Consider the following 16,790-nt stretch of genomic DNA (forward strand, 5'->3'; position numbering starts at 1 on the left):
CAAGGTGTTTTTCCTACCATGCACTGACGACAGATCAACAAACAAGATATCAGAAAAAGAAGGACATATTGTTTTAATTAAATGTACCAGGTCGTTGTAATCATCGGGCCATTATTCATGTAAACCCCCCTACTCCAAAGAGGCGTGGCCAGATGTCACTCCCCCGGGTCTGGTCCCTCCTTGTCATAGAACCCAAATTACCCAAATGTCCAATCAATCGGGGGGTATTCCACATTCTTACCATAAGTCGCATGTTGACGTCACGTGGTCTCTATGGGGAGACCCTCTTGCTACCATGTTAAGGTGCTTTCGCATTCTTGGTAACGTATCCTAGGCCCCAGCGTCTGGCTAACTCCGAGACTATATGAGAGCACGCCGCGGTCTCCATCCTCAGTTGACGTCTAGAAACCAGGGCGTGTGGACCATACAATTGTTGGACTTGTCTTGTATCATCTAAGGTAAGTTCACACCCAAAAGTCGTCATGTTTTGGATCTACAGTTTTACCGTTTGGAATTCTTACGGCCAGCATACTAATTATGTAATTTACTGTGGTGGATTTTCCCATTCTTAACTCCTGTCTCCATTTGCATGAAGCCTTACCGTCGTGCGAAACACCTATCATTGTGAATTGGCGACATCGTAACAGGAGTTAATGGTTCTCAGCAATTCGGAGTATTCGCTGGAGTTTTCTATAAATAAGTGTGCAATTTCTTTTGTTATTTATAAAGGACTATCATCATAGATTTGCTCTTAGAATAGATTGTTCTGATTTTAATTGATTTAATAGAATTTACTAAATATGAGTTCTTGAAAAATTCTGTATTCTCCAAATGTATTAGTTATATTAATTACAATGTAAGACAGTAATGCGATTTATATTTGCGAGAAAAAGATAGCATATCTAATTGTTTTCAAAATTATCACGTCATATATAAAGATATTTTTGATTATTGTTTTATTAATGAACTATCTGTTGATTCCAATGAAAATTCAGTGATTGAAATAAGTGGATGTAATATCTTCTATATTCTGTAACTGATTGATTATAAGGCGATAATTACTATACTTAGTATACATATAGTTAGATACAGGTTTATTGTCTACATGACTCCGCGTATTGAAAGGTATTTTGTCGGCGTAGAGCAAAATTTAGTACGAATGAACTGATAGTAATTACATCGGCTGTTGCACGTGCCCATGCTTAAGTATACAGCCACGTGCAGAGCAGCTCATACATGTCAATTATATAAGAGCGCGATCCGTACTTGTAGGTGGCTCATTAAAGAGGTATATATTACTTTATAGCTGTGTGTCTGTTACAAATTAAGCATATAGTGACGATTACAGTTATCTCCCATGATGAAGTCGACCCTGTAACTTATTCCAACTACATTAACACCCACGTGATAAAGTTAAAAGTGAATCGTGAATCGTCATTTATAACGCGAAGATTTTAAATAGAATTGTTGTAAATCATATAAGATTTCTTTTCTTTTTTAACGTTTTATTCCGTTTCCATGACACAAGCTCGACAAGCTGAGCATGCGTTGTATCTCTTGTGACTGAAAAGCTTTTCCGGTTTCTAAGAAGAATACGAACACGTAACAATGGTGTGTCCATAGGGACTAATTTGGGAATGGTGTGATGTGTTAAAGGCGTTTAAAAGAGCTTAAAAGTGTAGCACTAAATCACTTAAAATTTCAAGTGAAACCAAAATGCGAGGAAAAGCGGGTTAAATATGTGAATCTGGAGTATTTAAAAATATCATAAATGGTAATAGTATCAGCCATAGTTTCATTCATGTAAGGCATACTAGAATATCAGTATCTGGAATATCAAATATCGATTATCAAATCACATTAGTTGTACAGCCAGCGATAGTGCCAGATAGAATGAGCTACTTATAAAACTCCATCGTTAATGGATACCGTGTTGTACTAATTACCGCCTGCTGCAATAAACACAGAACGATTATGACGTAATTGATTCCGTCATCTAATAAGTCACGTGTTCCAATATTACTTACACCATTGGATTGCATTGGTCGGTAATAATTACAGTACTTATCCAATTAACGGCATGCGATTAATGCACAACATATTGTTGGCACAGTGTTACGAACTAATGCTCGTAGACGAATCTATTTTAGTAATTAATAACTAGTTATTCGAAACAAAACAAAATTGAAAAGTTTACCTGATACTCATATAACTAGCATTATCGACACTTATGAATCGACATTGGCTTTCTTCCATCATTCATCTTTGGGTTTTTTTCTTTGCTTCTATCGTTCGTTCTTTGTTTAGTTCTTGTTGCCTGCGATCTTTGTTTCTTCTTTATTAATTAGTTTATTGAATTTACAATTTATTCAATGGTATCATGAAGATAATAATGTTAACAAAGTTGTATGAAAGCACATGCTTCAATGTAAATTAAAACCTCATACCAACAAAACCGATTTAACACGAAGAGGGAGAATCGTTTTACTCTTACCTAAAAGGCATCAAAAATGAAACATTTAAATGTCAAAGTCAAGCTCAGGAAATGTCATTAGTTCGACGACGTGACCTACAGGCGTTATGTGTTTGATCGGTCGCCCCCACGTCGTGGTGTAGCATTGGTGCCCACGCCCGCCTCTCTAAAAGACCACCACCCTCCCACGCCATTTCCCCCTCTTGTGTCAGTGCCAGTATAAGTATTCTGATGCCATTAGGAGCAGATTTATTTAGAGAATAAAGCACGTGTTATTGAGATATGAGACCGCCTTTAAAAGTTGATAATTAAAAAGAACACGACTGCATAACGAGATTGTAATTCTGTTTGATACGACCGGTAACTTATGCGGAACAATGTTTTTTTCAGATAAGGAGTACAATTGAAAAAAAAAGAAAAAAAATAAGTTTGATGGTGAAACATGACAATTGTATTTCAATTCAATTTAGACGGATTTTGGTAACGATAATTACATGTATATGATTTCAAATAGTTCCACAATTCAACCGTATGCTTGTGTCAATATATAACTGTTTATTAAACTAGGTAGGAAATATCATAGATATTTGTTAAAAAAAACCAGCATAAACAAGTTATGCCACTTATCCGGAGTTAAAGCGGAAAAAATCTTAAGTGAACAGTCCAGTTTATTTTGCTAAATATATAGTTAGTGACCTTGTTGCTTTGCCTTGACAAAAAGAAACACCCAAAAAACAAAGTTCTAAACAAGCAAGATGAACCAGAAAGAAAAGATAGATCTCCTTTATTATCTAAATGCCCTAATTACTTTAGATCTTTTTGTCACTTAAGCTCACTTTGTCATCCTTTGTAGACAAAGACATGAAGACAATGCTCAAGGTCTTCGTCTCTTTCACCATGTCTCTCAATGAAGACACATCTTCTGATATAACCCTTCAGATGTTGTACTGGATAAGAGACAATGTTATAAGGATACCTGTAGACCTGTTTTACCACTTAATTCGTTTCTCGTGTATTCCCCAAAGCGTTTAATTCTTAAACGTTTTTAATTACGTGTTATCGACGAAATCTAGGTCGAACAAGCTTGTCACGGTAGTGTCACGTGATTTGGCCATTAATGTCGTTACCATGACGAAATTCGTAAAAATCTAATAATCAGATTTCGTTATTCCGTTTTTTTTCAGCTTGTAGGACTACCTATTCTGGTTTTTTAATCGATACTACCGCATATAAATGGTAAAGCGTGATGTGTAGAGAAAATTAGGCAATAAGCAATTTGAAATTAAAAACTGTATAAAGTGGCCAGGATCTAGAATAACATCGTAATAAAGGGTGAATTTGATCAAAACAATCACGGCAAGACAGTCGGGAAACTGTTACTTGGTGCATCATTTAAATTTGATAGAGACAAGGGTCATTGCCAAAGAAGGTATGTTCAAATGTCAAGAGTATTATTTAGATAGGATATAAAAATAACAAAAAAGGTAGACGAGCTAGTCGGTACTCATGGTATTACAATGGTACTTTGAGAAGGAAGAGAAAACAGATGGGTTAGAGGTTAAAAGTATAAGGTAAATACGACTATTCCGTCTTTGCATATTACAGAGTTAGCTTCCTTCCGGGTAGGTATCGATTGTTACGTCATTATTTTGTGAGCCCAATTCACGTCGTTTTCTCCGAAAAGTATGACGTTACGCTCTCAAACACATGACGTCACAATTAATACCCAAATGCAGATAATTCTGTGATATGTAAATACAGAATAGCTAAGACTGAAAATGACTACAGAAAACTGAAGGTAAATGGTAATCAGTATGTAGATAGGATAAAGAGAGAAAAAAAAGAGAGAGAAAATATAGAGTATAATAGAGAATATTGGTTAGTTACCAAATATTACAGTGTATGTTTGAGTAGTCACATTATAATTTAAGGTAAAAGTGCACAATTAATAATGAAGAATAGTCGTATTACGTGGATAAGAAATCATGAATATGATAGGTGACGTTTGGTGTCGAGGAATAGTGAGCATGGCATTGGTGACGAATAGGATAGAACACTGCTATGAGTTACAGATGTGGTGATGTTAATGAGATTAAGAAAATCGGTTAAAATATAGTATAAGTGATGGAATAAAAGGTCGGAATTTACTATTGTAAGCAATCCGATTACATTTTGTCAGATGACATGAAATCACAAAAAAATTATGATTCAGTGACCAGCATACTGGACAATTATATGGGGAGTGTTTGTCCTAATTCAACATGCTTAAATAAATTACATGTAGAAAAAAAACCAAGAACTATAGGATCTAGAAGTACCTTTATATGTGGACACTCTGTGTAAGTTTATATGTTAGCCACGTGGTTGGTTACCTAACATGATGTGAACACACATATATGTGGCGCTTTGCCGATCAATATGGCAGCAGGTCGACTCTACGTGGAGTAGTTAAACGTGATGACCTTTACCTTTGCGCTTGTAGAACATTAATGAAGTAGAGAGTAGGAAACAGCCAGTGATTCAATTATACTGAAGGAATCTTATTAATCAGGACTTCTGTACTATAAAAACAATTGTTCTTTTCTTCTTTATTACAATTCCCTTGACTTGATGCAGTCCTCTTTAAGCATGAACCGTCCCCAGATACCTCAACCATCACGCAGAACCCACCACACAGTAAGATAGAGCTCTCGGAATGGCCAAACCACAGTGATGTTCTTCGTTGTCAAATCACTGAAATGAAATTTGGATCCGATTAGACTCTTAACGACAATGGCGACTAACAATTGGACTGATTGAGTTACAACTGATGAGAAAGCGTTTCCATTCGTTCTAGATTGGGAGCTAGTTGGCCCTCTGTTGCTATACATTATTGAGACTTTGTCCGCGTTGACACAACTACAATTGGGGCCTTGTTGCCGCGGCAATGAAATGTGTTGGCATTGCGAAAAACAATACGGATAAATTTTGTTCCGAAAATAGAACATTTCGTTCTGCCGTGACATTTCTCTGAATTAAGCTTTGGTAAACCTTAGGTTTTGTCTCGTTAATCTTCTTATCAGCCAATGTCGACAACTGACAAAACATAGTGGCTTGTTGATTATCTTTATAAATCGTTTATTGTTTCGTAAATGCTAGCGTTGTTTCTTTTAGTGTTTGATAACAAGATTTATGGAATGTTTATTTTATAATTCTAATCACATATTATGAATGGATAAAATTTCATGCAGCTCTTCAACAATATGAATCAGTTGTACTGGATCTCCGATGCAGCCTTATAAATAACAGGCACCACACTTCAATATGACATAGTCACGGTTTGCCATCTAGCATAATCTCCGTCATATCTCATACAATACAATGTATTATCATTGTCAACTTTCTATCTTCATCGTCCCTGTACAATCATTGTCTGCGATTGTTCATGCTTATCGAAGAGTTTCTACCTAAGTGACACTGACCATTATCTGTCAGTATATACCTATTTTGATATCAGTCCTGTTCAGTGCTTTATTCTATGTTTCTTGGTTCGGTTTCCACCAACCATATCCATTCATTTCCCATTGTGACTTCATTTGCATTTGATCTATATTTGAATTGCCGAGTGAAGCCAATAAAGGAGAAACACTTTCCTTTCTCTTTTGAAATTTCTGGTTCTGTTATTCTGGTGATTACGGAGATTTTCTGTACACATATATGATTGCTAAAATAACTATAAGAGAAAATTCAGTTTTATTTCTGTAACTATTAAATACTCACAATAGAAATATTCTGTTACTTCTACATGGCCTTGCCGATTTATTAATTGATACTTCTATAACAGCTATTCTTGTATTATGTCATATCTTATCGCTGAAATATCATTTTCGAATTACTTTGTCAAAATCGATCTCTTGGGTGTCCATGACTTTGATAAAAAACGAAAGTCTCATTAGCCATTTTCTATGTTTAGCGTGATAAAAAAAGAATAATGTAGCTATCAAACATCAATATAAATGATAAATTAATGTGACTCCTTTTCTTCGCTTTAAGTCCAATCATAAAGATAAATTCTATCAAACGTGAAATTCACTGGTAGTTCTGAGTTTATTTGATAGCCCTTCAGTTTATTAAGTGATATCGTATAATCACTGGCACTTAAAATTTTCGCACATTTATGTTAAAAATGAATCCGGAACTCCTTGTAACCTCCGGTTTCATTTTATAGTAGGACTACTTGAGAGGACACGTGGTCGTTTTAACAGTAAACACCGCCATTACATTTGTACTAGTGCGGCCTTCTCATTAAGAAATATCTTCCCCTGTGTCTTCTTTATGTCATCTCTCCTATTAGTAGCGCCATCATCTTTAACTTCATTTTTACCAAGGTTTCAGAATATCGGCGCAAGGTGAGAAGTAACATACTTTTATTACACAAGCTTGCTGGCATTATGGCCAGAAAACGAGTCGAATGGGGCACCAAAAGGGTTCATTGACTGGGTAATGTCAGCTTCATTTTTTACCTGGAAATATTAGTTAAACTTGAGATGTAATAATTGAAGAACAGGGTTTGTGAGATACATACTACCCATTTACTATCATTTAATAGATTATATTAGTTCAGAAACTCCCCCTTGCAAAATTTGATAAAGTTAACCCTAAGTTGGCCCCGGAAGGTGGCGCTTCTGATCTACTGATTGGATATCAAATTCCAGGCTGTGTTCGCACTTGAGCTCGTCACCATTGCTTAATTTAGCTTTCGGCTGAAACTCGTCCAGAACCAAGGTTATTAACGAGTACAAACATTAAATAATAATGAGAGGGACGGATGGAAATTGTATACGGAGGTAATCGACAATCAGGTTCCTAGAATACAGTGATAATAGACAGGGCAGTTATTTCTGTACTCCTTATTAATATATGATATGATGAAAATCAAATTACTGGTTATTTGCAAAATGGGACAATATTAAATTCATTTTAAGTGATGGAGTGTCTGACGCTAATAGTTTTTATATGTCTCCATATAGCAACATTAATGTTCGGATTTGGCAGTTTGGTATGATTTTCTGTTACAACATTTTTAATATTCGCTAGTTGTTTCTAGGTTTTGTTCAAGCTTTTAAAATATTAGATATTTTATTAGATAATATTACTTTCCTACAAAAACACTTTATACATTGTCTACACGAACATTGTGAATTGGCGGTACTACAAATGAATGAGAAAACGTTCTAACTCAACATTTGTCTACCGATTTACGTTTGCATTAACAGAGTTTAATGTTTTGTGCCGTTATTACAGTTCATTAATAACATTAGTATCTTGAATTAAGACATTTAATAACGTTAATATAATTTTATTTCGTTTCTTTTTTATGCAATAAATTACAAAAATATGGGTCAACTATGAACAAAGAAAGAAATAGTGAATGGAAACAAGTTTAAAACTGATATGACTTTCATTTGATCATTTTTTGTATGACATAAATTGTTGTTATACGGATAATGCAATCGGTTAGAATGTTTCTATTAATCTAAAGGGCAGGGAAGATGCTGAAAACCACTGAGAGAGTTAGAAGTAGAAGAAAAATATAATATTAAAAGCTATCTATCTTTGGTATTTCTTGACCTACATAGATGAACCTTTAAGTGAGAGATAGTGTATCTCAGCACACTAGGTATCAAACATGCGGAATGATCATTGTAGCAATATTTCCAATATGTTTACTCCTGTATTCTTCGGCCACTAAGCGAAGTCATGATATATGAAGTTTAGTTTTATTCAGATCTTATATTTTTAAACGTAAAATATTCTGTTGATGAAGGAGAGCAATGTTGTTTAGAATTTCCTTTTTAATTTTATCGTTTCATGCACAATGATTCATAAATGTAATAAATTAAAAAAAATAACATGATTGACACTACGAATTAGATGAATGCAACGCTTTGATTTAGAGATTAGTTAATTCATAAAATGATTTTTTAAACTATGCTCTACCAAATCTGTGTATTTAGACGTGTAGCTGTTAACTTGTATAAACTCCCCTTTTACTTTTCTACTTGTAATGAAAGATTATTTTTCGATAATCTTGGCAGATATTTTGATTTTACACTTGCAATGATTCTGAATCGAAGTTAGGTTGAAGAACTCAGATTAGAAATCAGGTTGTGATAATCTAGAGCACTGATAAGAAATTGGATTAAGATAATCTACATGTAGAGTTTTGATAAAGAATTATCAATGAAAACCTGGGATCAGGCTAGTTTGGAACATCATTATCAATTGATAATAACGGTATGGATCGTGAAAAATGTTTGTACAATAACTATTGGCATCAGTAAGGATCATATGCATACATATGAATACAGATGGTGCGGGGGTTGTAGGGCATGGTCACGGGGCAGTGTACAGTTACCTATCCTTCTGTTTGTAATTATAACTGTTTGTGCCTCCCATCACAAGGCTCGTTCATAAAACAGCCAATGCCCCCCTGTATTCTCCGTGTGTCATCCCAATACACATTACCATGTTTGGGTATTTGCATGGCATGATTACAGCTGTTTTGTATCAGACGTGGAGGAAGGGGGTTAGCATTCCGCAGAATGGGACAGCCACTTAGCCACTCTCACTGATTGGCTAAAACGCACGCGCGGTCGTCACATGGCACGTGTTGTCTATCTTTGCCTATTGATCCAACATGTTTATTGGATTGTCTTTCATCCTACCCTCACCTTGTAGGTGTATAGCCTTGGACCACGAGGGAGCACCAGAAAAGTAGGCGATGGCCTGGTAACTCCAGTTTATCATCATAGTCTGTCAAACACTTGTTTCGAGTATGGCGTTAGGAAGCGTCTTAATAACATAGATTCCTAACCTCTCTCTAGTAGAAGACATGTGTTTTGGTTCGTTTGTGATAGATATGATACAGTGCTGCTACTAGACAGTCAGCGAGTACAGAGTCATCTAAGATCTTTGTACAACGCCATTTTCTTGGCGTACTGTTTTTTTTTCTTTACAAAACGTTTCCTCCCTAGCGAATTCTCTCGAAACGGCTCTTTGTTATATCAAATATACTCTTTAACAGATATACTATGCATTATTACTTTTCATCTTAACATAGTTTCTTACACTCACAGGATTTGTCATTCAGAATAATTCTGTTTACCGTTAAATGCACTACTTCAAGACCTTATAACACATACCAATGTTTGTTTTTAATATTTTCTATTCTTGCACTATATGTTGATGAATCCTAATAAGATAAATTTGCAAGGTATTTCCCTCGCTATTATTAAAATATTTAGTGTTCATTTGGTAAATTTGCTAGATACCAAATCCTAGATTGATCGATTGCGTATAAAAATTGTAAGCCAAGATGTCCTTGTTCGGTCCCCAACAGAGACCGTGATTCACGTTTAAAAAATGCATTATGCTCTTCTACGATAGAAATAAGAAATAATTACCTTGATGGCTCATTGTTCAAAACGTCAACTGAGCACAATCTATAATGATAAAGTAAGTTAGTAAAGTTAGACATCTTACTGAATTCCGATCTGCAATGTGGTATTGATTAAGGAGATAACTCAGGTAAATAATTGGTATAAATATTTACTCAACAAAATGACTCTTATCACGTAAGCTACCGTGACATGTTGCTGAACCATCCATTTTCTTTTTCCAACATCAGCTGTTTTTTCAAGTGTTTCATCATCTCAACTCGTATGATCCTTGGTAATAGGAGATCATGATTGTTATAATAACATTACTTTATGGTACCATACGGTAAAATCACCTTCATCCCAGAAATACATGAGTGGCCTCTGTAAAAGATGATGTCAAGGCTATAGGATATATGATCTGTGCTCTAAACCTAACGTACCTAGACACTCACAAGTACATTGGTGGTATGAATGCAGCATGTGCTGACTGACGGACGCTATGTGATACTACATAGAGAACACATGTGTAAAGCTGTAAGTTTCCTTCATCACCCTATAAACCTGAGGAGCAGAGAAAATGTCGCTATGTTACGACCTCTCACGCTGACGTAACAATGCCAACATGCGGACCAAATGTCGCTTTAATTTAACATGGTACTAATTGCACTTATCACATAGACCTTTATTGACATATAGGTTTGGAATAACTTTACAATTGTTTTCAAATCCGAGGTATAATGTAAGAATTAACTGGGATAGATTTTTTATATAACGCACACTTAAATTTCAGAACGTACTCTAAACAAATCGCTGATTATCGTGAGATACGACATTACAAACGCCATTCATAGTGGTTAAATGATAATGTATTTGTCAAAAAGTTCTTGTCAATAAGATATTGAATTAAATAACATACACTGTGTCTATTTTAAAACGAAAAAAGGGAAATAAATTGTTTTTAAATACCTAGGTGATGGACGTTATTGCAGGACTATTTCGTCCGCAATGTTTTGTCATTTATAGATACATGTAATATAGATACACTACACGAGTAACTGGGTCAGTTATATTTTGTGTTGTCTCATCATAACTAGTTACTTGACCTATGTTGTATGTTTTGTTGTTTAGACCATCCTCACCTCTCCATACCTACCTTGCTCCTTACCTGTCTATTACAGAATTAGCTGTAAATGCGAAAAAGCCTTTCCTATAAGTGAACTTATTTAGGCTATGTATGTTTTTCGATTTTGTTTTCAATGTTTTAAAAATAAAATCTATTGAAATAAAAAAGTATAAATTGTATATCCTTCCCACAATATACAAAGACTGAATGTATATGTCTAACTCTTGATTCTATTGATGTTTCTAAAGTTTATACTCAAACAATCTATCGTTATCGGATGGTCTATGAAATGACTGCTGTCTATTCGTATAATAATAATTTTGCCCATAAACCTTTTCTAAGCGCCAATTTATATATCAATGGTGTTTTATGACATTTATATAAAATGACTTCTGTGGTTGTATTATTTAGATTTCCAATTATAGGTCGAGAAATATAAATATAAAAAATACCTTCTGAGTTAATTTAATCTTGCTTGTACTACAATATTGTGTAGTGTGTACGACACATTCATGATGCGACAATTAAAATGACAAAGGATAAATATATCGATATTTTTGGTGTTTTTATTTAATTTCTTTTTTTTTTACTTCCAGAACTCACACACCAGTAAACATGACTGACTTTCTTATTGCCAAGTGGAAGATCTGGTACAAGTCCCTGGACGTCAACCACGACGGTAAAATCTCCTTCGAGGATGTCGAGGAATCTCGCAACAAATTCACCGACCTCCACAACCTCGTCGGAGAGAAGAGCAGTGGCGTGAAAGTCGATATGGAAGATTGGTGGAACACATATATCTTCCCAACAAAGGGCGCCGAAATCTCCGAAGAAGAATTCTTAAAAATGTTGGGAGACCAATACAAGGCAGACAAAGCAGCTTTCAACGCAAAGATGTCAGACTGTTTCAACAAGATCTTCGACGTCATCGACACAAACAAAGACAGATCCATCGATTTGGATGAATTTATCTATGCTTTCAAGGCTTTTGGTCATGAAAACGAAGATATTGTCAAGAAAGCTTTCTCTTTATTCAACCCTACAAAGAACACCGTACCACTTCGTACAGTTGTTGACTCCTGGATTGCCTTCGTGACAGCCGACGAGGCAGGGAAAGACGATATTATCAAAAAGGCATTCGAAAGTTAATCGAGATGATGTTTAACTGATTCTAAAAGAAACCCAAAATTGTAAAAAGGACAAAATCTGTTTACCTCTGTGCAAGGTCCCAGTTCGAGTTCATGAGGACAATCTAGTCCGGAAACTTGTTTGAATGAATACCGACTGTCCGACAGCGGTTTGTCATACTGTTGGGACTTCCGGTCTGAAGTGGATCACTTCCGATTAAGTCATTACACTCCAAGGAGCGCTCCTAAATGACAACATCATAATGAAATGTCGATCGACTGAATAGTTGACAATACCAGCTATGTTAACTAAGTTCCATGGAACATTAAACATCAGGGAGATTTTTAACTGTACACAAAGCGCGCTTTTGTAATATATGTTTTGCCGTTTAATATTGTTGGACAAGTTCATAAAAAGATAGTTTTTGTTTTATAGATATATTATGATATATTTATTTTACGTCAGGCAATCGACTCATGTTACTTTACTTATTCTCCGTCTCATTCCCACAAACGCTTGATCCAGATGTTGGTCCAATAAATGTTACTACCTAACACGATGTCTTTTTTTTCATTTTGATGTACTGTGCAATTTCACATTTTTATTTCGTTATGGTTTGATATGTTCAACAAGAATAGCAAATTACCTGAAGGACGGCAAAGTGCTCTCTTGGACACATATAATAATAAACGAGTATACAAAATCAAACACATCACACCCACTCTCACTTACACAAACAGAAAAAGAATAAAAAGTTGAATAAAGAACACTTTCGAAAGAATGATATATTATGAATGATTTAACGATTGAACTATGTAATCATTTTGTTTATAGAAAAATCAAAGTGCAACTATCAACTCCGCGATAGACTGGGGCACTTTCAGTAGTTTATGTAAAAAGAGTCCCTTCAGTAAATTCATAAGGCATAGGGTTAACAATGATGTCTATATTGGTATTTGTAGTCAAATTACGAAATTATAGAACAACTTGCGTATGCGGATTTTGTTCAGGTCTATGATAAGCTATATTTTTCATCACCGCTTAACCTGTTTAAAGATAATTTCTAACTTCTAACAAGGGCTTCAATAGAAGATTGTGATGGCCGCCAGAATGGGCACATAAACAAACGTCAATACATTGTAGTAGAACCGTACAATAACAATACAGAATATATCTATTTAGTGCCAGATTATTACAGTCAAGTAAGAACGACTTTATATACATGCATCAATTAAGTACTAGATCCCCAAAAATACACGTTACTTTGGTACATATTTATGCTGGCATTATTTTGCCATCGCGTTGACTTGCCTAGATAAGTATAAGTCGTTCAGTTAAATCATAACATGACTCCCTGAGATATTGAAGTCGGCGAATTGGGTTATAACTCGGCTTGTCGATATAATAATCTTGGAAAAGTGTTGTTACCGTAACATTACCTAAAACTACACATGACCACATACACATTACCTTACAGTTGATGAAATATTAGGATACACGTGACAATGTATATCTGAAATTTCTATAATGTTACCATTTTAGATCATCGATATTTCGCGTCAAAGACAAGCATACGTTTGAACAATAATAGGTGTTTAATCATGTATATATATGCCTAATAAACACAAAAAATAATATAAAATAATTTATTTTGCCTTTGGTGTATGCACAATCATTATGTCATTCTATATAAGATATAGTGCCACGGAATTTTTTCGGGATGCAATTAATTATTTTTCATATTTTCAACTTGAAGTAAAATTAGAAGCTCAAACTTTTCAATGGTGGTAATTGTGTAAAATAAGTAACTTTTGTAAGTGAAGAAAATACAACATCGCCTGCTCCTGTTTTTGATAGTGAAAATATACCATTTGTGAGCGGTGGAGCAACTTTAATGTACCGAAACTGTTTATATCGCTTTAATGATTAATCTAAATAACGACGTATGACTAGTTAGAATATGATTCAAAACAATTGGTGCCAGTCTTCCAAAAGGTAAATAGGCTAACAAAAGTTTAACGACATTTTTTTTTCTTTAATGATAGATTTTCTGAAGTATTCCATTTATTACATATTTATCAACTTTAAAGTTACTATAACTTCAGATTCCATCGTTGAAAACAGATGTCAAGTGTTATGGAACTTACACTTTCTCTCAATTACAAGTTTTAAAATATCGACAGGCAATTGAAATATCAAATAAAAAAAAGACTGAAAAAACTAATCTTGTGGGTCTCACCCAAGCATGCTTCTGCTGTCCACTTGCGGCTTCCTCCGTTCGGTTGATGACAAACATTTTACCTTCTTTAAACGTTAAAAACATTGATTGTGGGTACTTTTAAATTTTGTTATTACGAAAAAGTGTAAGTTTCATGATATATAATAAATTGCATAACGATTAGCTTCTGTTTTAAACGATGAAATCTAAAGTTATAGAAGCCTTAAAGAAACAAAATAAAAATATCACTAAACACGTCATTAGATAAATTATCTTTTGGACGACCGGACCCTTGAATATAGAATTTTGCTTTTATAATAACTTTGGGCAGTACATGAATATTACATTGGATATTTTTCTATTTATTTCTTTCGAGTCAGAAATTACCAGTTTAAAAACCAGAGCAAACAATAAACTTCGATATATCTACAATGTATCTACATTCGTATTTCTAACACTATATAAACGTCGACACCAAAGGTAAAAAATATCGAGACAGACAAGACACCAGTACAGTGCAGTAGGTTTACCAGGTAAAAATATCGAGACAAACAAGACACCAGTACAGTGCAGTAGGTTTACCAGGGAAAAAAGGCCAATAAGGCTATATTAAGTACTTCGGGCAATTTTCGTTTCTTCATTTTCTACTTAAAACTGACTTTTTATACCTTTGGTAGACATACTAATACAATTTTAGAAAAAAAATATTGTAAACCCCTTTATTTCTGTGTATACCAAAACCCAGTCTTCGGTAATTTCAATTTATAAATTTGCGATCAATGGTTGTTAAGTATTGTTACATTGTGTAGTTAGATTTTACACGACTATTCGCGAATCACTTTAATTCGCGTTTGAACTCTTTCACAAAATGACGCGAAAATTTGATTTTATAAAATAAAGTTGTTCACAGTGTACTTGCCCATTGTTTAACATTTACATACCTTGCAAAAACAATGATATATTTTAATAGGTTCCATAAGCTTTTACTTAAAAAAACTATACTTAGGTTACATAAGCTTTTACTTAAAAAAACTATACTTTGGAAATGAAATAGTTTAATAAAAATCTTTTAATACCAACTTGTTCATGTACACAATCACGAACCTATGCATATGTATCTTTGGCCTACCAAGACAAAATTATATGGTTGCTACTGAAAACTTAAGACTTGTTAGCTTGCTCCGTGTAACATCATACATTTTAAATGACCAGCAGAGCTATCAATGCCTCATAATTTTACCCTTCAAGTCTTGCTCTCTATTCCTAAGGATAAGTAAGTGCGTTTTAGTGATAAACCAAATAGCCCACACACCTGTGTACACAAATTTGTTTTGTTAATAAACAACTTCAGGTGAACGTTAGTTTCCCTGAGTTTTATTTCCATTTCAAATGCCTGAAGTTCTGAGAATTGAAATATAACCGGCTTTATATTTCATTTATCAATTGAAACGTATGCGGTTCCTGAATGGTTAGTTATCAATTACATATCAAACTTGCGTATTTAATGCTAGAACATTTTAGTGGGATTTTTAAAGATGCTCCGCCGCTAACAAATAGCATTTTTCCTCGATAAAAAACAGGAGCAGAGAGTTAGTATTTTTCTTCAGTTACTAAAGTTTCTTACTTTACACTATTAATTCATGTACCATTGAAAAGTTTGAGCTCTTACTTCACTTCAAGACACAAATATTAAAAATAATTAATAGCGCCCCGAAAAAAATCCGTCGTACTATGTCCTATATGGAATTAAGAACTGATTGCGCTTGCACCAAAAGCAAAATTGTTTTTATATTTATTGTGTATTAATTGGACACATATATACAAGATTAAACACATTTTTTTGTTCAAATGATGAGTATCGTTTATGCCCTCTCGGCGGTGGAGCATCTTTAATAATAAGCTAACGGTTTGTGTCGTCGATGTAACACTGAAACATGACGAAATGTCTTAAGTTAACGCGAAAAGTTCATATGTTTGCTGAAAATAAATAAAACACAAATACATTACTTCTAATATTAATATAACAGGTTTCCAAAGAAGAGTCTTTTTCAAATAAATAGGTTTTAATAAAATATTGCTTACCTAGCACGGGAATGCCATTTTTTCAAAGCAAGTGTTGTTCATGTTTCTAGCAATATTTGATTAATGCAGTTGTTTTCGTTAATAGAAAATGGTTTAAGGGAATGGTTGTATGGCTGATTTTGTTCAACATCATTAACTGTTATTTGCCTTTTAAGAGTGTGGGTGTTATGTATTTTGGTAGACGGCAGTATGTTTGTAGTATTATATGTCTCCTTGTACTAGTGGACACTCTTGCTCATTTTAGTGCTACACTGTGTGTCTTCGTGAAACAGGCAGCCAAAACTTCCGAAAACGCCAGATCAAATAGATAATGTATGTTTTCCCTGTAACATCCTTAATGGTCGG

General features: G+C 34.4%; 1 protein-coding gene across 1 annotated transcript; it reads left to right on the top strand.

Moving 5' to 3' along the window:
• Positions 1–298: 298 nt before the first annotated feature.
• On the top strand, positions 299–12,699 carry LOC138314557 (sarcoplasmic calcium-binding protein-like). Its single transcript, XM_069254945.1, has 2 exons — positions 299–458; positions 11,614–12,699. The coding sequence occupies exon 2, from the start codon at positions 11,633–11,635 to the stop codon at positions 12,164–12,166; it is 534 nt and encodes a 177-aa protein (XP_069111046.1). The 5' UTR covers positions 299–458; positions 11,614–11,632; the 3' UTR covers positions 12,167–12,699.
• Positions 12,700–16,790: the final 4,091 nt, after the last annotated feature.

This window comes from Argopecten irradians, chromosome 2 (assembly GCF_041381155.1).
Source record: "Argopecten irradians isolate NY chromosome 2, Ai_NY, whole genome shotgun sequence".
Classification (NCBI taxonomy): Eukaryota; Metazoa; Mollusca; class Bivalvia; order Pectinida; family Pectinidae; genus Argopecten; species Argopecten irradians.

What these genes read in the sequence shown, in the direction of transcription:
- LOC138314557 (XM_069254945.1), top strand. Translation starts at nt 11,633, where the DNA reads ATGACTGACTTTCTTATTGCCAAGTGGAAGATCTGGTACAAGTCCCTG.